The sequence below is a fragment of the Cygnus olor genome, chromosome 1 (genome assembly GCF_009769625.2).
Source record: "Cygnus olor isolate bCygOlo1 chromosome 1, bCygOlo1.pri.v2, whole genome shotgun sequence".
Lineage (NCBI taxonomy): Eukaryota > Metazoa > Chordata > Aves > Anseriformes > Anatidae > Cygnus > Cygnus olor.
The window spans coordinates 114441007-114463862 of record NC_049169.1 but is presented as its reverse complement, the minus strand read 5'-3'; the positions used below and the strand labels follow the sequence as shown (position 1 = coordinate 114463862).

At 39.8% G+C, this 22856-nt stretch overlaps 1 protein-coding gene across 1 annotated transcript in view; it reads right to left on the bottom strand.

The window, feature by feature from the left end:
• Nucleotides 1-771: 771 nt before the first annotated feature.
• The window catches only part of IGSF5 (immunoglobulin superfamily member 5), a 30704-nt gene continuing 8619 nt past the window's right edge, over nucleotides 772-22856 (bottom strand). Inside the window, exons 3-9 of the mRNA XM_040577806.1 lie at nucleotides 21489-21809; nucleotides 20125-20433; nucleotides 15648-15776; nucleotides 15134-15158; nucleotides 12422-12534; nucleotides 9950-10026; nucleotides 772-2226 (exon numbers count right to left, since the gene is read on the bottom strand). Coding sequence (XP_040433740.1) covers nucleotides 2158-2226; nucleotides 9950-10026; nucleotides 12422-12534; nucleotides 15134-15158; nucleotides 15648-15776; nucleotides 20125-20433; nucleotides 21489-21809 — 1043 coding nt within the window. The 3' untranslated portion in view covers nucleotides 772-2157. The remainder of the gene's footprint in view (nucleotides 2227-9949; nucleotides 10027-12421; nucleotides 12535-15133; nucleotides 15159-15647; nucleotides 15777-20124; nucleotides 20434-21488; nucleotides 21810-22856) is intronic.

Below are 22856 nucleotides of genomic sequence, written 5' to 3'. Positions count from 1 at the left end.
CTGTTGGTGGGGAAGGGTCTCCCACACAATTCCCAAATGAGGGACCTGACATTGTCTCGTTCATTCAACAGCAGTGCTGGGAGGTGCTTTGGCCCAACCACAGCCAAAAAAATGATTCAGGAAGCACTGCTGGTGTCCTCCAAGGAGCCTCAAGTACCAGCGTGGAAGTCTCCATGAGGACTCACCAGCATGGACAGCACCATGGTATTGACACAGGAGTCCCTCTTTTGGCTCACAGCATGTGTCCTCTTGCTGCTGTCCTCAACGCAACCATTTTTTGACTAATGTGGAAGGATACAGATTAAATGGAGAAAAAATTGTCTTCAGTTCAAGGTTGGCTACGTTAATGTGGCACCAAACAATATCAAAGCTAAGCTTGAAAACAAGGACTCTGAGATAAGCAACACAGTCTATTTTGATTCCTTTTCAAAATGCATTCTAATGAATGAATGCTTTCTGGAGGAAAACAACTGCTTCCATCCAGTTTTCATTTCTGTACTGCACAGTTACTCTTCTGATGAGAGGAGGCTTGCTAACCATGCATGTGCACAGAAAGCCAAAGGTCTATGGCTTTTACCCCCAGGTCACACGCTGGTGTTACCCTTGACCCGTCTGTCTTGTGCAATGGGTATTTCTGTAATAAAGTGGATTTTTGTTGTTTTTTTTAGGCTACATTGGGCTGCAAGAGCAACTAGGAGTTGTCAGCAATACCAATACTCATACCAGAATATGACAGATCTTTCTCTCAATGCATGGTTATTTCAGAAAAAAAAAAAAAAAAAAAAAAGATTTCACAGTGTAAATTACTTATATTTTCTCTGTAAAACACTATAGTTATTTACATAACATGTTTTTGGTACAATTATATTCAAAGGGAATACATTTCAAAGCTCCTCCTTAACCAAACAAGACAGAAACAGTGGAGATGGACAGAATCTGAAAGAGCTTTTGATACAATTGCACATGGCAGATGATGAATTAGTCCCAGTGCTTGTTCTGACAGACTGAATGAAAATGTGACTAGCAGTGCAAAATCCGTCACAATTTAATGAGATCCTAAATGCTAAACATGCAAAATAACATTTTTTTTTCCTGAGATTAGGTTGCAAATATCTTATTTTCATTACACAGATTATCACTGAGATGCAGCAACTTCTTTCAGCATTCAAAGAGCACCTGCATTGGTTCATACAAAAGATTAGCATGCAAAACGCTGAATAATTCAGAATGCCTTGAGTGGGTAGAAGGATGAGCACACTGGAAAAGAACTTGTTTTTCTGAAAGAAGTTTGTCTTTGCGTAAAAAAAAAAAAAAAAAAAAAAAAAAAAGATATATTTAAGAGTTTTTTTAATGAAACCATAGTTTTTAGATTGGGAACAGCCACCCTTTGTTGTGACCCACATCATTTGGCTGCCAAACTCAGCCCACAAGTAGAACAGAGACATAAAGCATTAAGCAGCAACTCTTAAAAATCAGGATTTTCAGATCCATATTTTTCAGCTCAAGATTTTTGCCTTTCAGTCAAAACAGGATTTTTGGCATATGGGTAATTGCTTTTTATTTAACACTGGAACAACATTTTTAAGACAAATACCTTTAACAAAAGAATGTATTCATTTATAAAAAAAAAAATCACTTCTGATCCACAGATATTTTTGTTAGAAATTTTGAAACAGCCCTGATGAAAACTTCCCTTGGTTTTATTACAGAACAGGAACTGAAAAATGCGGTTGATCTATGAGCTTGAGATGATCAGCTGTATGTAAATTTTAAAAAAAGCAATAGATAGTTTATTAACCAGTATTCTTCTGAGCTAATCAATCACTAACAGTTCCAGTCCTTGAACTTGCTGTGGATAACCTGATATTTCTGTCTGATAGGAGTTTTGGTGATTCCTTCGAGTTCCAAACCAGATTCTTGTTGTTGTAGAGTCCCATCAAACTCATTGTCTCTGAATTTAAGGCTGCCATTTGTGTCCATTATTTTGCTGAGCTATCATATGCTACATTGCAGAGGTTGCAATTTTATTTCATTACATGATAAATAAACACAAAAATAATCTATAATTTGAGAGAACTGGTGGTGACCTTTCTTGGCCACAGTAAGCCGTCCAAATGTATAAAATGCAGCTGATAGAGGAATTTCCAGAAGTCCATTCTAAACATGTGTCACGTTTCTAATTTTCTTTGGGCTGACCGGATGATCATTACGTCTTTGAGGTTGCCCCTAGGACAGAATAAAAGCAGTTATAGAACTAAAATAAATCCTAGAAAAGCAGTCCCACAAGGGTCCTCAGGAGGTTACCTGCCACCCCTCACCCCAAAGCGTTATGACAAAATTAAATCTATCATCAGCAACCCACTCAAAATCTAAATACAAAGAAAAGGAGGAACGGCAGAACAAAACCAAAAAAAAACTTATATAACTCTCACGTGCAACGCACCGATGGCAGTTTTGGGAATTCATTAATTGGTCTTATGCTATCTAAGAACTTGTGTGCTCTGCAGTCTTTATTATTCCAAGCAGAAGATGGTGTTGGGCATTTCCCCTCCAGTTTTCTTAAAGAAAATAACCCATAAGCTGTAATAAAAGCTCAACATCTAACGTAACATCTAACAAAAGCTCAACATGCTTTCCTAATACACTGGAAATTGCAACAATAAGCATGCCAATATTTCATGCACCTGAAAGAACATTCTCAACATCTCCATGTTTATCCAAGGCTGGCTTTTTTTAAAGTTCCCATGACTAGCATCATTCTGCTTCCACCGACAGCAGTGTTTTCAAGCTGACCCCAGTGAGATCAGCTTGGCAGTTTTGAAAACGCTGTCCTCATTTGAAATCAATGCTGTGGTTTTCCAGTCCCGATTACTTACATGCTTCTGCTGCTGGCTACTGTTCCTTACATTTTCCCACCTGGTCTCAGTCCCTTGGACATTAATGGAAATTTCGCTTTTCTTCCCAGCTGAAATTTTTATCAAGCCTACGCTGGTTCCCAACTATTGACCAAACTTCATATAGTTTGTTTCTCAATCATTAATCATGTACAGCCTGTATTGCCTTGGTATTCTTCCAGTATGAAACATCATGAATAATGTATCTAGTACCTCTACATTATTGAATAAGCCGTAGAGGAAAATGTTAGATAACAAATGTGGACAACATTTCTCTGGTATTTAATGAGTCCCAGCACCTCAAGGAAAACCATGGGATAAATATAACTATCCTAGAAACATTTCATAAGACAGATGCCTTCTGTTCTAAACACAACCCTGTTCGCTCCCCTCCCCCCTCTTTTTTTGTTGCAAGAACATGCTGCTGTTTTCCAAATTTACCCTCCTTTACTGTTTATTTCAGCAGAGAGGAGCGGTGCTCTGGGAAGTAACAGGATTTCCTGTCTCTGCTCAAAAGACCTTTTCCAAGATCTCTCTGCTGCTCTTAATTTCTTATAGTTCAGCGATAGCCCAAAGACCTTAGTGGTGCTCAACAGAGACATCACTCATTCATTTCCAGAGCACGTGAGAAGTTTCCTCTGGTCTGTGTTACCCGGGAGATTAATATATGATGTGATTTGCTCCGTTTATTGCAGAACAGTTATTTGGCATTTCCTGGTCCTTCAGTTCCAGGTCTGTTAAGGCTGGCATTCTCACTAGGTCAGAGGTTTCGAGATGCTCTCTGCCACCGCTCCTTCAGAAAAATTAACAAGTAGAGTAGAACAACAAAAAAAGAACAGCTGGAAAAAGCTGAAGGCAAGTGCTATATTTGTGGAAAGCAAGCATTCCCAGATACTCTACATTGTCCTTTGAGTATAAAGTATACTGAACTAGTTCACATACAGAATAACTGGAAAATTGCAGAGGGAATCCAAGAACGTCTCACTGAACGCTGTCTCTGAAAATTCCTGGCATAGGTAATTATTTGAATCCTATATTTCACAAAATATGGGGGTGGGAACACTTCCAAGAACTTGTTGCACAAAAATATTCTTGCACCCAGATTTACAGAAGGAAGAAAAAGACACTAACCAGGAAGGCAATCAGATAATGCTGATGAAAGAGGCAGTGTTTATGGCCACTAGGAGGCCATACTACAGAAGATCCTGTTTTGTGTGTGCTTATGAATAGGAGGCAGCCTGAGGACTTGCACCAGCTGGGTCTAAACTGCACTATTCTTCCCTATCTGATAGCACTTGGGAAAATGTAACCCCTGTATTCCTCTTTTGCCTTAAAAATCTCATCTGCAAAGCTGAGCCTTCCAGTCCCTACCTTGTCGTGCCATTTCTCCTCTCCACCAAAGAAGGAACTGAGCAGCAAATTTGCTGCTGGGGTGGGGACTGTGCCCACAATGGACCAAGTTCCTCTCTGCCTTGCTCCGTCTTCCATTGTTACCTGCTTTAGAGCAAATGCTCTGTGTTACTTACATTTTATTCTCACTGTGCTGTGATATCAATTAATGAAGAATTTCATGAATTCCAATCAATTCATGATGGCTACTGTCCCATTTTCTGTGGAGCTTTCTCTGAAGTAGTATAGCCTCACTGAGGTTATAGTTAGCTATGTATAACTCTGCTGAAATTGGGTCTGCTGGTTCACTGACCTAAACTTCATTTCCTGATTCATTTCAAAACCTGCCTGTTGACTGTCATTCTGCCCCGGATGCCTTTTTATAGGGATTAGTATAAAGGAACTATTACACTGGGAAAAGTGTTGCATAGTTTGGTGGTTTGGTTGGGGAAATAGATGCCCAGATCTTTCCATCTCTTTCAGCTCTTCCAGCAATACATGGGTGAATCAGAGGGCAAAATGAGTGTGTGTATCAGCTGATTGCAGGGTTGAATCCTTTGATGATGTCTTGGATACTGTTCCTCAGTCAATGAAGAAAGGACTTCTGCTACTGCAAGCATGTTGTAGTCATTTGTGCAACCCATATGACATCAGTGATATGAATGATGAACACACATCTGGCATTATGAAACAGGGCTCTGATCTCTAAATTGATTTGACAGATGGCAGCTCCTCAGACACTGCCGCTGTGGAAATATGTGACAAGCTGAAGGCTTTGCCTGCTATTAGCCAGCCAAAAAAATCCAAGTCTAACTGCATTAGAACAAATTGCTGAAATTAATGTGGTAGGAGTACTTCCAAATGTGTCTGCATGCATCACACATTCTGCTAACTGCTAGAACAAAAAATCATGGAGGCACAGCTTTCTGAAGGTTATTTTTCCCCCTTCCCTCAGTTTTTAATTCTCTTTCTAAATTCATTTCATTTACAGGAAAACACCCACCCAAAAACTCTGGATATCCTCAAAATATTTTAGATACACCATTGCTTCAAATAGCAAACCAGTTCCATCCTGTCAGCTCTTAGTACACTCAGCACATTTCCCTGTCCATCAACAGACACACAAACTGGCAATTCCTTCTTACTTCTTTGTCGTTTGTTCCCACCCATGGAGCTTCACCCCTCCCCTTCTGCCACAGACACTTGGGAAAAATTATACTTCAGTCTTCAAGCTGCACCTGCTTTTCCACATCTGCATCATCAATATTTATTACTCTCTTAATCAAGGTATGCTGACCAATGAATGTCATAACATGACATACTCTATAGTACATTTCACCAGTAAGGGTAAAATTATTTGCTGTCAATGGTTTATATTTCTGTTTTATTGGTCTTTTAATTTAATTTTGATGGCTTAATTTTTCTTCTCAAACAATCCACGGAGTCAGAGCAGTTATATACAATGCAATAAATGTAGCTACAATCTATCACTCATTACCTCCTCGGTATAAAACCACAACCACAACCACAACTACATAATGTTTGCAGTTTATAGAGTGTCATTTGGAGTAGTTAAGGAGAAAAATAGATCCGTCCCCATTAACAGTGACTCAGTCTGGACTGAAGAGTGTGGCTGTGGTGGTCAATCCAAGCCTTGGGTAGCTCTGCTGAAGTCAGCTGAATTACAGCAGGGGTGAGTCTGTCCCACTGTAAACGAGCACTCCCTTTAACAAAATGGTCTGATTTATCATAGACATTTATGGCATATTAAATGGACTAATTATGATTCTTGTGTAGGAGACTGTCCAGTCCTGCAAGATCCTGAGTCCCTAGAGCTCCTTTTCTAGCAGTGGGACTTGCAACATCGCCACTCCTCTGAGGTGGCCCTATGGCCCTTGCTCAGGCTAAGCTGGTCATGGGGCTACCCCAAAATCTGCCGGAGGCAGGCTGAAGGATCCCCCACACTGCACTTGGGTTTTGGACGGAGCTCTCTGTAGTGGGTCAGGGAGTATGAAACAGCCCCCTGGGCACTTGGCCTGCAGCTCAGCCCTGGTACTGGGAGCAAGGATTGCTCTCCTGCCATTGCTGACAGTAACAAAATATGCAATTAAGCAGCAGCCGGTAACTCTACTCTCCATTTGACCTTTTCTTGGCTAATGTAATCAAAAAGAGGACCTTCCAGCACCCCTGACTGATGCTCCTGGCCTCCTTTTCTAGTGGCTGGTAATTTTTTCCTCAGCTCAATAATTTAGTTCGATATTCCTCATTTTTTTAATGTCTAGCACATCTTTTTTTTTTTCTTTTCTTTTTTTTTCCCCCTTCTCCTTCACTTACGCATTACTTTTCCCTGAGAAGACTTGCCAGATCTTTTGTTCATGTTGTGAATTTGTCAGTGCAATTACTGGACAACATTTATCTTCTGTGAACATTTTGCTTTAGTTTCTGACTCAATGAGTTTGATTGGCCTACACCTACATGAATTTCTGTTGTCACCTTTTACTGTGAGACCCAGCAGGTGTTTCAGGCTTTGTACCAGGTTGGGTCAATGGGCAAGGACTTCTGAGGGAGCAAAATCTTTGATACTGAGTCCCCATTAATCTCTCAAATCATTTAAAACTGGATCCTTTTACATATGGAACAGAAGGTATCAAATTTAAAGCTGATGCCCTCAGAGACCCAGGGAGATTTCTAATGCCTCCAGTCTGTGCTGGTGGAGCTTATACAAGCTGAAACTTTCCATCTAGTTTTCTCCTGGTGGTGGGGGAAACGTACTGTGTAGTAGGTATGTTTGCCCTTGCCCATTCAAAATACTAAGTTGAAAAATCTTCATTCACCATGATTGCCCTGCTTTCCATCTTGTCCCCACATCCATGAGTTTCTTCTAATTTTAATTCTGAATTCCATTCAAATTTTGCCCATTTGGCCCTATTTTCTGGCCTTGTTGCTGTGGTGAATCCTGATCCCCTAAGGTTTCAAGGAAGCCAGATACAGAAATCTTAACTTCACCTTCCGGAGAGGGAGAGACAAAGATTTAGGTCTTCGGTCTCCATGACTCTTTCCATCAGTAGCTGGGCTCCTTGTTCCCTCCCCACACTGCTCCTGAGGGAGAACCTGGGTTCTTCACTTCTTATTGACCCCCATGGAAGCACCACACAGATGTTTGCTCATTTTTCCTGATTACCCAGGAGAGAGAATGGTAACTTGCTGGAGTCCAACCCTATAAAACCTCCTTGACTGCAGAAAATTGTCTGAGCAATCCCTCTTTGTCTTGGTTCTCCCTGGTTCTCCCTCCATTTCTCATTAAAAAATCCAAAAAAATAATTCCCCAAAAATCCTTCGGGAATATTTCCGGTATCCATATAGGGAAAGGGAACCAAGAAACACAACTTATCAGCAAACAGTTAAATGGCTTGCCACCTGATTTCTGCTGCTAGACAAGAAATGTGTTATAATGAAGGAGCACCACAACATTTATTATGCAATATATTCGCTACAGTGGTGATTGAACTTTATTAAAATGCATCCAGTAACTCACCTCTTTGTCAGAAAAGAGAGCTTTTGCATTTATCAGGGAAGGTTATGAATGTAAAAGACAAAAACACTGTATTTTGCCTGGGAAATGTTTCACTACGTTTCTATATAATCCCATAAAACTAAATCATGGACTGTAAATCCACAATTTTAGGTAAACATTCATCAGACAATATTTGCATTTCCTTTATCAGCTCCTGTATGTACAAGACGGTGCCATCACAAAATGCTGAGAAGCCCTTTCACACTGAGAAATAGTTTGTGTTCACAAGCCATTTTTAGATTGCTAAATATTCCTTCAACATATTAGAAAATATATAAATAATTTTCACCTGCAAATTATCTCTCGATATCTTTCAAAAATCTGCATGCAGTTACCAAAGCAACTAGAAGCCCCTTAGCAGACTAGTACCAAACATTGCCCAGGGACAAGCGGTTTAACAGAAATGGTTCAACTCTATGCTGTGTCTCTCTGATGGGTTTCAAAGTTTCCCTAGATACTGGGCTGCAAAGGACCTCCTAGGCCATCCCACCTAGCATCTGACATAGAGGGCTGCACCTTTGTGTTTCAGCTTCATGTTTCAACCCTCAGCTGTGTGGTGCATGCTTTTCACCTTCACATTAATAATATTTTGTTTAACAAGTAATTAATGTCAAACATAATAACTACCAGCTACAGATACATCATTATCATTCCTATTATTTTTACTGTTATTATTGTGATCATTGCTTTAATCATGGATTGAGTACTTCCTAAATTTCATTGTGTGCTGCAAGAACTAGACATACTCTGCTATGATTTATATGCAATGTCATCTCAAGACAGATTTCTGCATTGCACATGTTGAAACATATCTTCAAAAATAAACGAGTTATCGTTGTGTTGAATGGTGAACTTCGTACCACATCACTGCTACTTTCCCAAGAGAATATTGGCAAAAAAAAAAAAAAAAGCATCATGAAGATATTAAATCTATTTTACAAATGTATGGCATAAATTAAGATCCATGTTGCTGTTGTGCAAGAAGCTGAGAGCCTAGCACCACAATTCAGAATAGGGGCAGATGAGGATGAAAGAAGTAGAGGAATAAAAACTGAACCCTGCTTCTTTATGCTTTTAGCCTTGTGGAAAGGGGAAAACACATGAGAGTGGACTGGGTGTTAGCTCCTTGCTTCCCCTTCCACCATTTTCTGCTGAGATACCAAAGGTCTCTTAGATGGGTGCAAAGTTCCTGACTGAAGAAACTTCTGCAGTGTGGAAGTGCAATTGGAAAATGTGATCTTTAAATTATCCAGAGAAAAAGCACATTTATCGACTGCATCTGCACTGGATTTTGTTTATAAAGGAACATCAAGCTCCACACTCAACTGTGCTTCCATCTCATGTCCACACCTTGTCCAGCCTGGTGACTGGGGAAAAAAAAACATTGCAGACATCTACTTTTGCAGCAGTACATGTGTAACAGCTGTCCAGCATTATTACACACCTGGAGCAAAGCAAACCTCCACATTAATGTATGCAGAGGTGATATCTCAAAAGCTGAGCAAGAGTTATTCTGTCTGGTGAGGCTGGAAGATTTAATTAGTGGTATCAAGTGGACTGGTGAGAGAGAAGGTGATTTTTTAATCCTTGAAATGATGAGAAGACAACTGCCTTTTCCTATGGCAAGTCTGTCCTAGTCAGGGCTACCCACTGTGCTGGGAGAAAGGCCTCCCTGACATCTGGAGAAGAAAAATATGAGCAGCAGTGGAAATGAAAAAGGAGACAGACTGAGGAGGAGCAGTCTGTGACTCTTTAGCTTTAGCCTAGGAGGTGGGGAGAAAGATGTAACAGGGATCTGGGGAGAACAGATGGTGGCTAAAGCATTATTAGACATTTCTTCCAAATATCTGGGGTGTCTGTTTCTCCCCCTCCTCCCACCCACTAATAAATCAATCTAAATGCAAGACTAAAACACAAGGCATGCATCATTATAAACAGAAGATTCAGGAATGCTTTAAGGGATCATTCCACTTATCCAATTACAGCTGTAATTGAGTTTAAACATCTACATCCACCCAAAATCTATGTTTGGTTAAAGTACAATACGCACTGTGTGGAAAAAAAAAAATCAAGATATCAGCATTACAATTACCTTTAGTACAGAACTGGTTTGTAAATCTGCATCACGGACAGTGAACTTTGTAGACATTGGAGGAGGAGGGACAATTCCTGTAATAAGAATATACAAAATTACTGTTATTCAGTATCCACTGTAGTATGAACCACAAGCCATTCAGGAATACAGCTAAATATGCTTTAATATTCTCAGCCAAACACTAGTTAATGAATATGAAAGAAGCCTATCTAGAAGCCAGCAGAATCAATTTGTCTGGGTTTATCTTAGTTTTCCTTTTATTTTTTGAACCTGCTACATTTTACAATACCACATGCTCTTGAAATCTTTCCACTGTACTTATTTCTTCACAATTTATTTGTTAGAGAGACAAGGGTATATGCCTGGATTATAGACTCTGCACAATAATTTTATGCCATTAAGTGTTTGATTAAACGTTTTGATAATAATGCAGTTCTAAATGCAAGTGGTGGGTAAAGATTTGGTGGAGATTTACATTTGCTTTTGAAGAGGCTTTGTGCTTAAGGACTAGAATTTATAATGCCTTAGTCATTTATCAGGAAAATCATAATTCACTAGCATATTTTTATTAATGAAGTCAGCAATGTGAGGAAAAGGACTGTAAAGAATGGTTGCTCAACTCTTTTCATGTGGAAAACATAAGCCATTTGAAAACAAGACTTCTTCCAACCCCTGCCCCTCTATCTGTCTGTATGTTCTACCCTGTCATGGCTCTGCAGTCACTGTGCAGCAACTATTCTATAGAGACCACAGATGAATAAAATTCGTAAGAACCATTGCCGTAAAATGTAGTTGCAAGCCTGGTTTCTTAAGGAAATTAACAATATCTGCTTATGCTCACTGTGGATGTAAATCTCCACCCACTTCAGTAGCTCAATAGCATTTGAACTTATTGGACAGTCTCAGAAATTTTGACATATTCAAAGTCTTTCATGTCAACAGGTGAGACTGGAAACCGGGCTTCATTGCTTCTCTTTTTCGTGGAATTACTTGGGCTAGAGACAGGGAAAGGAGTGGAAGGAAAGACATGTATAAGGACCTCCTTCCTCTGTTATGTGTCTTGTTATGGTATAACTGCTGGAGACAATGCATTATGCTACTCAGCACAACAAATGGATGCATTCTCTTACCCATGGCTATATCATTCCCCAAGAATATGGAAACACTCTCTGAAAGTAATGTGAGGATAGTGATACGCTATCCTGAAATATCATTACCAAAGGGAATACTTTGGACAATAATGTTGCACAGACGGACCTTGCAATAACTGATTGAATTAATGTTGTGGTTTAGCCCGGCTGGCAGTCAAACACCACACAGCCGTTCGCTCACCCTCCCCCCTCCCTCTCCGGGATGGGGGAGAGAAACAGGAAAGTGAAGTCTGTGAGTTGAGATAAAGACAGTTTATTAAGACAGGGAAAAGAATAACAACAATAATAATAATAATAATAATAGTATTAATAGTAATAATGTGTACGAAATAAGTGATGCACAATGCAATTGCTCACCACCCATTGACCGATGCCCAGCCTATCCCCGAGCAGCCGGCCCCCCCTCCACCCCGGCTAGCTACCCCTATATATTGTTCAGCATGACGTCAGATGGTATGGAATACCCCTTTGGCCAGTTTGGGTCAGCTGTCCTGGGTCTGTCCCCTCCCAGCTCCTGCTGCATCCCTAGCCTGCTCGCTAGCAGGACAGAGAGAGGCTGAAAAGTCCTTGGCTTGGTGTAAGCACTGCTCTACAACAATTAAAACATCAGCATGTTATCAGCGCTCTTCTCATTCTAATCCAAAACATAGCACCCTGCCAGCTACTAGGAGGAAAATTAACTCTGTCCTAACTGAAACCAGGACAATTAACTAACAAAAATATTATTATTTTTCAGTTGCATGGGCAGGAAAAAGCTATTAACAAAAAAATCAAAAAAACTAATAATGAATGAGCATTAAAACCTTCAGAGATTCAGCTGTAGTCAGGGATGTAGCACAAGTCCCAGGAGCTAACTGAATGAAAAGAACTTCTTCAAAATGTCAATTGTCATGTCTCCTGTGTTTCCCATGGATTATTTTTTTTTCATTTTCTTTCTTCTTTTTTTTTTTTTAATTCCTTTTATGTTTGGTTGGTTTGTGTTTTGTTGCTTTTTTTTTGTTTTTTTGTTTTTCAGTCCAATGTGCAAAATGTTGCCTAAATCAACAATCATAGTAGTCCAGTAGTTGCCCTCAAAAGTATTTGGAAGAACAAAGTCATTAAAAACAAAACAAAACATAATTACAACTAAATTCAGCTCCAAAGAACTTGAATGTTTTCTCAATACTTTTGAAGGACTGTACTCCAGTGATCCAAAATTTTATGAGAACACGTCCTTCACAAGTCGTTGTGGAATCTTGTTATTTAATTACATGATGCGTTATCCAAACATGCGTGTGCCCGTGTTGAGAAACAGCTTGACAATATGTAATTCACTCACTAGGGATTTGTTCTGTGTGCTGTGGTTCCTCTGGAATGTATCCCTCATTTTCGCTACCATTCCTTTGCCTTTTTTCTGCATGGCCATCTGTTTTCTTTGTAGTTGAAATTTTCCTAGAAAAAAAAAACACTGTCATTAGAACTTCATTATCATATGAGAACTCCTGGGTAGTAGGCAACAGATAAAATATTACATGTCCTACTTCTAAAAAAATAGCTGCAAAATACATCTGGGCCTTACAAATATTCAGCTACTGCAAATCTTGTCCTATATAAATACTACTTATGAAGTTCTAGATAGAAAGTTTCCATCAGCTGCTTTACCAGCAAGAAGGAAAATAGAGTGGGCAATGTTGTCAGAGTGAAGACTCTGTTCCAGATCACAGGCTTTGTAGGAAATTAATTTTTATCTCTGAGTGACCGGATAGTCAGTGGCCCAATAAGGGAACACCAATCAAGTCACCTACAGCAAGTCATAATTTTTGACTGAACCCACCCAATTGCAATAAGAAAGCATGCCAGCTCACATCAACACAGTTTGGCTCTCAAGTGATTCACCTGTACACCCCAGAGTTAATTTACTGTGCACATGAACGTAGTCACAGGGAAGTTGATAGAACTTCTTTGGTTAAAGTTACACATCTCTGAACTTGCAGAGGTGACCTGCAGAGCTACACACTGAGAAAAGAGGGCATTTTACTCAAAACTTATGCTAGGAAAAACGCTACTATTCTTTTGTTCTAACCACAGATTCCTCTCTGGGATAATCCCAGGTCCATCTTTGCCTCGCTTTATAGCGTGGCCAGCATAAATTGATGGCAGGACTATGATGATCCAGCCACTTGTAGGGAAAGAGGGAAATATTCTTGGTTAGCTGTACTTGTGGAAACTGTTGCATCAACTTATTTATGTTCAGTAAGAATCACTTTACAGGTCTGTAGAGCTTCAGATGAGTATTTCTGATGCACACAGAAGTCTGACTAGCCAGTTGTGACTACATGGTTGCTTTTTTTTTAGGAGATAGACGTCTTAAATACCACTAAGAAACCTGTCATGGTTGATAGGAGATAGCAATTGTTTAGGAGTACTACCTCCACATGACGGTTTTCAGTCTATTTTATCTGATCTTTAGGTCTCAACAAATCCAGCATTGTAGCTAAGCCAAAATCAGTTACAAAAAACTGTGGGAGGTACAGAAAAATAACCAGCCAAGTTAAAAATAAACGTTGTAGGAATTAAAACAATATATCTTTGGTCTCACTATTTCTTCACTACTACCTCAACATAGCTTCCACAGTCTGGACAGTCATAATTCTTTTTACTGCTGGTAGGTTCCTGCCCCCCCCCAAAAAAAAAAACAAAAAAAAACCACTAAGCCTTTGTGCAACTGTCAACACTGACTTGTCCCAGCTAATCCATAAAACCTGGACTCATCCCAGTGCTTAAGCATGTGCTTTAGCTTTTGCTTAACTCTCAGGCTGTAAGCAACTTTTACGAAGCTGGAATGATAACTCATGATTCAAGTTAATGGGAAAATAGGAGCTTTACTGTACTAAGATTTTTTCATGAGGATATAACGATATTTGCTCTAGACCACATTCAAAGACATGGGGAAAAAGTAATGCTAAGCCCTCCTCTGGGCCTGTTCATGTTGCCTGTAAGAAGGCAGTGTGCAGACCCTCTGGGAGCAGCACTGGCGAGGCAGGGACCCAGGGAGGGCACGGACGTGGCCATAGCAGTCCCTGCGGCTGGCTAAATGCCTCCCTGAACGTACAATTGATTTTGTCGTAGCAGGGTTGACCCTTGCAAAGGGCTTTTGGCACAACCAGGTCAGAATTGAAGCAAAAAGGCTTTGTAGTGTTGTATTTGTACCAAAACCGATATGCAAGTTGCACTTGCTTTTGACCTCCCGTTCCCTGCTGATGTAGTCCTGCCCTATTTATATAGCTGCACTTGGTAAAATGATCGATTAAGCATCATAAACTAAGAAGTCACATGGAAGCTTACTGGCATGGCATGGTATGATTAGCATTGTTTCCTCAGGAGAAAACAGTATTGTTTTTATTTTATTTCATGTCCAAAAATAGTGTATAAATGGAAATCTGCCAACAGACCTTCACAAAATTTCCCCACAAGAGGCCGTTAATGAAGCTAGGTATTACCAAATTGAGAGGCAAGGTGTCGTAACATTTTGTAAACTCATTAAGAGACAGGGAGATAAATGCCCTGCAAGCTCAAGCTGTGCATGAATTTACACCGCTCCCTAACAGCTTAGAAAAATAACTCCGGTAACCCCACTGACATTGCTGTTAGAGCTGCACTACCGCTGAAGGATAGGACCTTAATACTCAAACTCATCAGCTCATGATTTTTAACATTTTCCAACTCTGTGCAATGATGTACCAACAGCTTGGTATTCAAGTGTGCCTGGTAATCACTTGATTAAGCGTCAACACTCACCAGCAGGGCAGCTTATTATATTTTTAATTTTGTTTTGTTTATTTTTATTTTATTTTGTTTAGTTTTATTTTACTTTATCTTATTTATTTTGTTTTGTTATGTTTTGTTTTATTTTATTATTTTATTTGCCTGCCAATGTGCCGCGGAGCCCCGGGCCCCGCTGCTGGGCTCACAGTGACCTCCTGTGGACGTGACGGCAAACGCCCGGGACCCGGAGGCAGGCAGCCTGCTGTTCCCACCTTATTCAGCTTACCTTGCTTCGCTTTCGTACGAGGATCCTGAGGGGGGAAAGAAAAATGTATTTAAAATGCTAGAAAATAAAACGCGACCTACTGGAGAGCTCCTCTCCGAGAGTGCACTGTGCTCCAGCTACCACGGGAGCATCTCTCCTCCTTATTTCCAGGACTGTGCAATAGTCCAGCAGAACAGCTTACAAATTAATTGGAAATCAGGATCACAGCCCTGAAGATGAGTTTAAACAGAGAACCTCAGCACAGGAACTATACGTCATTGGAAGTTAACGTGGTCCTGAAACGCCCTTCTTGTTAACGTGGGTAGCAAAACTGTACCACAGACTACTTTGGGACCGAGTTATAGGAGAAAGAGCAAAGGAGCATCTTAAGGAGGTCTTGGTTAAAAGCATGATTAGTCTGCTTGCATTTCTGCTTACAGGTCTTTGCACTACACAAGGACTGTCATAAGTAGTAGATTTATACCTAATTTAAGATACTTTTTAATGCATATGCCAATTGTGAAGGTCCACTTACCTTTCTTCAGGCAGCAGCAGCGTACGACAACCACAATAATAATGACCAGGAGAATAAAACCAACAATTGAAAACACGACTGCAAGTACAATAACCCATGTGCTTATGCTGTCTTCACTGTAACCATTTTCTGTTAAATTAAATGGATAAATATTGTTTCATCAGAATGGAAAAATATTGTTTTATCAGAGTCTCAAAACATTGTTTTCAAAATATTTTTTAACTTTTCTGTGAGAACCTATTAACTGCTTCTTGACTATTTAGCTAGGAGGCTGTGTTTTCCAGATGCTGGTCTCTATTTACGGGTGGTGGCCAAGCACTCAAAACGTTTCCAAAAGAAATTTCTTTATTGCAATGGTAACTTCTCTGATAGCTATTTTTTTCAGAAGAATATACAGCTGTAATATCCAACCAAAATTTTATTTTGCAGATATGCAGAGTCTCCCATCATCCTTTGGAGACCTTTTGGGCTGGGGATAGGGATTAAGATTCAATTTAGGTATCTATACTGAAGAAATTAAGCATCTTGCCTAATTACATTTGTCACTGGAGAGAAAATAGGTATTTTGGCTTACAATTCACCTGGCCAAATGTGTATTTGTCCCTCTGGATAAGATGATCAGCTCTGAAGAAGTGTCCATTTTTCCCGACTGACCACAGTGACAGTCTCAGGTGCCTAGTACAGGTGGAGATCTCTAGCCTGTAAATATGACTTTCTGATGAATCCCACCTTGGAATTTCTCCCACTAATTTAAGCAGGTGTTTGATTTTGGGACATACTTTGTAGTTCATCTATTTGGTCTTCACTTAAAGAGCAGTGAAGACCAAAAACTAAAGAGTAGCACAGTTTGGGATACTGCAGCTACTAGCCCATCTTCACTACTGGCATTTTAACAACATTAAATTATTCTTTTGTCTTTGCTGTAAACTACAGTGCTAGATGAGGTGATTTCAAGCTAATTCAACATCCTGGTGAACCTGGTTGCTATGAGCAGGTTTCCTAAGAGAGCTCCCACATCACAGAACTTTAAAAATACCCCACGTTTCTTACACAGATGGATGCATAAGGAAGGTGTCAGTTCTCCCTGCCACATCATCCTGCCCTTTGGTTTTGACCAGGTATTTCAGAACTACATCTAATTTGTCTACCCTTTGAAAAGCAGCCCCCAAATCATTTTGACAGTTGTTTAGAGAAACATTTCAATCCAAATTACAGGTGTGAAACACATCCAAACTCAACAATACCCATTCTGTCACACTGGGCTCATGATTGTCATGTCCTCATTAGAGGTCACAGTTAACAACTGCATGGTTATATTTAGCTGGCAGCCTCTGGGAAAGGTACCGCAGCCATGTAGATGGCTGGTAGCTGCACAGTGTCAGAGCTGTTCCCCTGATGCGTGACCCAGGGTACCCACTGCTTTACTTATGGTAAGGAATAAAGAAGCAAATCCATTCTATCTACGAATTTGCCTGGTTTGCTTGAGGTTTGGAGGCTTCAGACGGCAAAGATACAGGAGCAGAGCCTCCTACAAAGCTTGGACCTTTGTTAGGAGTCTGAGTTATCCAAAGCTCAGGTCATCATGATTAAGCAATTTGTTCCAGTCTTCTTTAATCCTAATGCACAATCAGCATGTTTTGAATTTCTTCTGACAATTAGAGAAAACAAGCACTCACTAACTTGCAGACTAGTAGTTAAATCCGTAGGCTGTAAACAGTTGTGATTACAATTGATGAGAAACTTGTTCATTATATTTTTATCCAGAAGTACCACAACAAATACATATATATATTATCCTAATTCATTCCATAAAACATGCCACAGGGTCTCAAGATGGCTAAGATATGAAACACATAGCTGTTTAAATATAGAGGTAAATTTAACATCTGCATGAAGGGTGGAGCTAAACACACCTACACAGGCCCGTATGTCCAAGCTGGCTGTCAGACCAAGGTATTTTCCACTCTGCCAGGTTCAGGTTACATGTCCAAAGAGGCTCTACAGAGCTGAAAAAAATGCAACACAAACACTTCTGGCTCTTCAGCATTGCAGCTTCTTCCCAGTTTTGGAGGATCCAGAAAGAAACTGGGGCTGGGACCAGCAGGTATGAATACAGGAGCTGCCAACTCAACGTGAAAGTAGGAGTAAATCCACACCACATTACGTTAGGTGTTTGGTGTGTACAAAGCCACCTCCTCATTCCATGGGGCCCATTCTCAGCTGCTGTTCTGACACCTGGTTCCTCCTAAAGCAACCTAAGAATTTACTTGGGCAAAGTATCTGCAGAAAAGGGAATTTTCCCAGGCATGTGCTGGTGACCAAGGAGAAAGGAGAGACTGGACAAAACTGGATATCACTTCTTGGACACTTTGGAGTTTTCTGGCTAAGATAAAAAGCAGAAGAAGATCAGGCTCCTGGTGGATTCCCTACATTCACCTTCTGCAGTACAAAGAACGCATGCAGTCAACACTGAAGCCACAAAGAGCTTGGGACCAGCTAAGGGACTCTACTGAGGACCTCATTTTCCAGTAATGGCTCTATGAATACATCTGCTGGGATAACTCCATAGAAGTTCGCAAATCTGGGGCCCAGCAAAACTCTGCTGTGAGTGAGGTACCTCTGGAGTAGGAGCAACTGAAACTGATAATACAACAGTTTTGGGGAAGGATTTCTTAAATTTTTAAAGCTAATCTTCGTTCCTGACACCATCTAGCTGAGGTTGAGTCTGCATATGAAAAGTCAGACAAGCCCTGAGATTTCACATGACATACATTAGAAATTTTCTTCTGCCATAAATGTCATGTCTTTATTTCATTCTAATAATCTGAAGACTTCATATTCTCAACTGCTGACAAATTTTGAGTGTCTGATGCTGCAAAATGATTTTTCCAAAGAGCAATGAATGATGGTCCTATACAATCACTAATTATACACTAATTGCGCTTCATGACATCTGTTTTTCTCCTCTTCTGATTTACAATGAGTAGCTATGGAAACTGAGGGTGGATACCTCAGTACTTCACAAACAAGTAGGCAGGGGAATTTATTAATTTCCTCAGGATAGTTCTATTTTGCTTAGTCAGTAATTAGGAGCAATCTGACTACAAAATAGTCATATTAAGAATGGTGAAATGACCTTTTTCAACCGCTTTACAAAGCAAGTACTTCTGGAAAGACTCTAATATTGACTCATCCATAAAATAAAAGGCACAGTTACTCAGCCTCCTCAGTTGTTTGTATGTAAAAACTTCTATAGCATACCCCTCATCAATCCACTATGAGAATGTCTTTGTATGTGTCACATTCACCCATTGCAGAAAATGAATCAGTTCATCAAGAGAAGCTGTCAATGTGATTATAGAAGTTCATGATGCTTACCACATCATAAAAAGAAATCTAGATTCTAGGCCCTACTCCACACAGTAGGCAGCTGGGGTTGTATAGACTCACTGCAAACCCTATACATCCCGTGCATTTCCCATACCACAGGCTAAGGCTAATTTAAAGGCTAATTTAAAGGATGTCACCATAGGGTGGACTATGTCACCATCGGTGGCAGTGTACTTATGCCCAGTAACCTCTGCTCCCTGCCACGTGATTAGTCCTCCAAGTTCAGTTTGTCTTGAGAGTCTTCTCCCTTACAGTTGAGACACTTGGCCAGTCCCAACAGAGAAATGCTCTTAAGGGTGATCTGGTATTGTCTCCCTCATCTGCACTAAACATTGTCAACCCACAGGGAGAGACTTTCTCTTACTTGCTCTTACTTTGTTATGGTTTGGAACAGAAGAACATTTTTCAGAGGATTCAGTTAGATCATGAAGCAGATCTTTAACCATAGTCATTGTTTTGCTCTACATTAGCAGAGCAAATCAGATAAAAGCACCCTTTTACTGATGAACTTCCTAATGAACCTACTGACTAATGTGTGAATGTATTAAATTACTGAATATATTTTCATAGGTTGTCAGAAAGGCTAAAGATTTGTGGTATTATGAAAATATATATATATATGTGTTGACAACACTAGTAACAATGCTTAGGGTTATCAAAGTCTTGCTAGCGGTTCTTGAAAGAACTTCTCAACATTCATGCTTGGCTTAGACACTGAATTTCCTTAAATAAAAGGCAATAAGAAGCAACCAATGTGTTGCCCAAAGAATTCCATGTATATTGCTGTAGTACAATTTTTACTTTCCTCTAGGATGTAAAAAAGAACATGACAGATAAAGAAATGCAGGCACGATGGCTCTTTGGTCTAAGTGGACTTTGTGGCTCATTAGACTTGTACCAGAGGTTTCACAGAGGTGAAATTAACTGTACCTATGTATCAGGCTGTGACTATCAAGTCCTAATTCTATCACTTTTGCATATCTCACAGTATTTAATTTGCAAATAAAATACTTTTCAAAACAATACAAAGCATAATGCACAGTTCTGAGAAAATAGTATAGGCAAAGTACAACAAACATTCACTTACCTAGAGTAGAGTTGACAAAGAAAACAGTTATAGTTGCATTCTGAGGTCTAGGGAGTGCTTCTATATCAGCTAAACAAGTCAAAATCTCAGTGTCTGTTGGAGTCAAAGTCAGGACGCTCAAGGCATTGTGGAGGTCATTAGATCCTTGACTTTGCTGGGTAACATACCTCGACTTATCAATCAGAGAGTCATTTGTCATCCAAGTAATGTCTGGAGCTGGAGCCCATCCTAAGGCTTCACAAACAATTTCAAGTGTTTCATTCTCTTTAACTGTTAAGGTGCTATTTTTGATGAATAAAGATCCATTAACTGTGGGAGGGAAAAGATGTTTTGTTCCTTCAGAATAGTTATCTGCATTGCTTTCCTGCTGATAGTCTTAAATCTTACCTTGCTACCCAAAATTAGCTATATCTTGAGATGTGAATTTTAAAACAGTCATTATTAACACAGATATACCATACGCATGATATAAACATGCAGATATTGCAACTTCATAGATATGTTGTCCAGTGTGTCTACAGCATGAGTCTCAGCTTTCAATATCTTTTCAATAAAAAGCAGAAAATTACACTTTTTAGGCATCCTTATATATTTATAGCTGAAGGACAACATAATGAAATAACAATGTTTCTCTGTAAGTTTTAAGTAAGCTCTTGGGTTTTCTTGGGAAAAGTTTACAGACAGATGATGAGATGTTCTCACTGCACTAAGCACCTCTTTGACAAATGGATGGTGTCTGATGGTTAGATTCTGCTTTACAGCCTGCACTCTGTCACTACTAGAGCTTCAGAGAGGAGGAAGAGGTCTCATACACAGGGACTTGATATGCAGGATCTTTTTGTTCCTTGGAAATCGTAGCTCGCAGCAGCAATCACATGAAGAGCATTGCTTTGTGTCTCAAAGGATTTATTTCTACACACCATTAAATCAAACTCAAATAAGTGGCGTACAGACTGATCCCTAAGTTAGAAAGCAGGAGGGAGATCTGTCCAAAAGACAGTGAAGGTTCATGCACAAAGACGTACGTGTGTGGAGGGAAGTAATCCATACTGTTTCTAGCCGAAAGATTGTTTTTGACTGACTGCTGGTGGGCCTGCTACAGCCTCCAGGCACTTTAATGAAATCCAATAAAGAATAAGAGATATAACAGGAAAAAAGACAGGACAGTTCAAACCTTTGTTTGTGGCACTTTGAATGTGACTCTGAAACCTGCTTTGACAGTAAAATTAAGATAAAGAAGAAAGAAGACAAATGATAGTGAATGAGGGCATGTACTCCTTCACAGAGATAATTTGGGCAGTCTGTCAGAGGATATCTTTAAGTGTGGTACAATAAAATAGCTTTCTATTGGCAGTTATACGCACCTTGAACAGAAAGAAAGGCAAAGCTGCTCTCACCAGTTTGCTGGGTGCTGCATTCAATTTTTCCAGAGTCATTTAGCTGGGTGTTGTGGATGATCAGCTCTGAGGTAAATTCATCATTATTGGTATAATTTTGAGAGGTGAAGCGGTCTGATGTTTCAATAGGTCCTTGAGGATTAATGACAGTGAGGACAGGATTTGCCTTAAACAACCAAATGAGAATGACCCATCCTTTCATAACAGTGCAATTAAACCGGGCTTCTGAACCAGCAAGGACTGTTGCATTAGTAGGGCCATTTACAATAGAATAACAAAAGCCAAGACCTGGAAGGAAGAAAAAAAAAAATCACACAACAATCATACATAAATACCAACAAAGACATCTGACTTAATTTTTACTTCCAGCAATTTAAGGCTCAAAAGCCAGGAGCCCTGGTTGAAATAGTATTTTTAATTGGAGGCACTGGGGTATTGAGCACTTTGTTACATATTGGAAAAGGCTCTTGACTCAACTGAGCCAGCACTTCCCCTCTGACAGCCAACAGTACATGATGCTTTCAGAAGAAGATTCTTATCTCATTTTCTATAATGCCCAGCAGTAAATAGTTGAAGTCATTAATGGTGAATTGAAATTGTGGCTTAGGAATGTTAACCACACAGCCATAAGCAATGGTCAAATGCTACGTTGTTTTAATGGATCCCTAAAACAGTCATTATAAAACCTAGAAGTATAGGTTTACAAGGATTTTTTTTTAATTTAACCTGAAACATTTTCAACAGAAATGGAGATCTCTTTCAGCTGTGTCTTAGATTAAATGCTTTTCTTTAAAGATGTGTGTGACTTTTTGTCTCTCCTCCTATTCTGAAATCACCTACTTTTCTCTCTTCAGCAGTTCACTAAAGAGCAGAATTACCATTTTGCTGAAGGAAAAAAAAAATCCACTTTTAGATAAGAAAATACATGAGTTCTTTAGATGCTAAATGAATAAAAGAGTATGTAGCCAGTCCCTTCTCCAAACCTCTTATTTCCACTAATTGGTGCCTCCTTCCATACTCTTTCCCCTATTTGCCTGCCTCTTCGCTTATTTCTCTTGCATGCACCCAATACATTGTTTCCCACCATCCCAGGCTTTCTGCTAACCAGAGCTGCTTGAATTCATGAGTTTTTCTCCTTAAAAGGTACCGTGAATTTTAGATACTATCTTTCAGAAATGAAAGCTTATTTCTAATCAAGGCATTTTGTTTTCTCCTCCTTGTCAGCAGACCCAGGGCCTCTCATTGCCCTCAGAGGAACGAAGGTGCAGCTGTTGCCCAGGCAGGTGGTGGATCCCGTGTGCGTGGGAAGGCAGAAGCATGCACTTCTACTAAGCA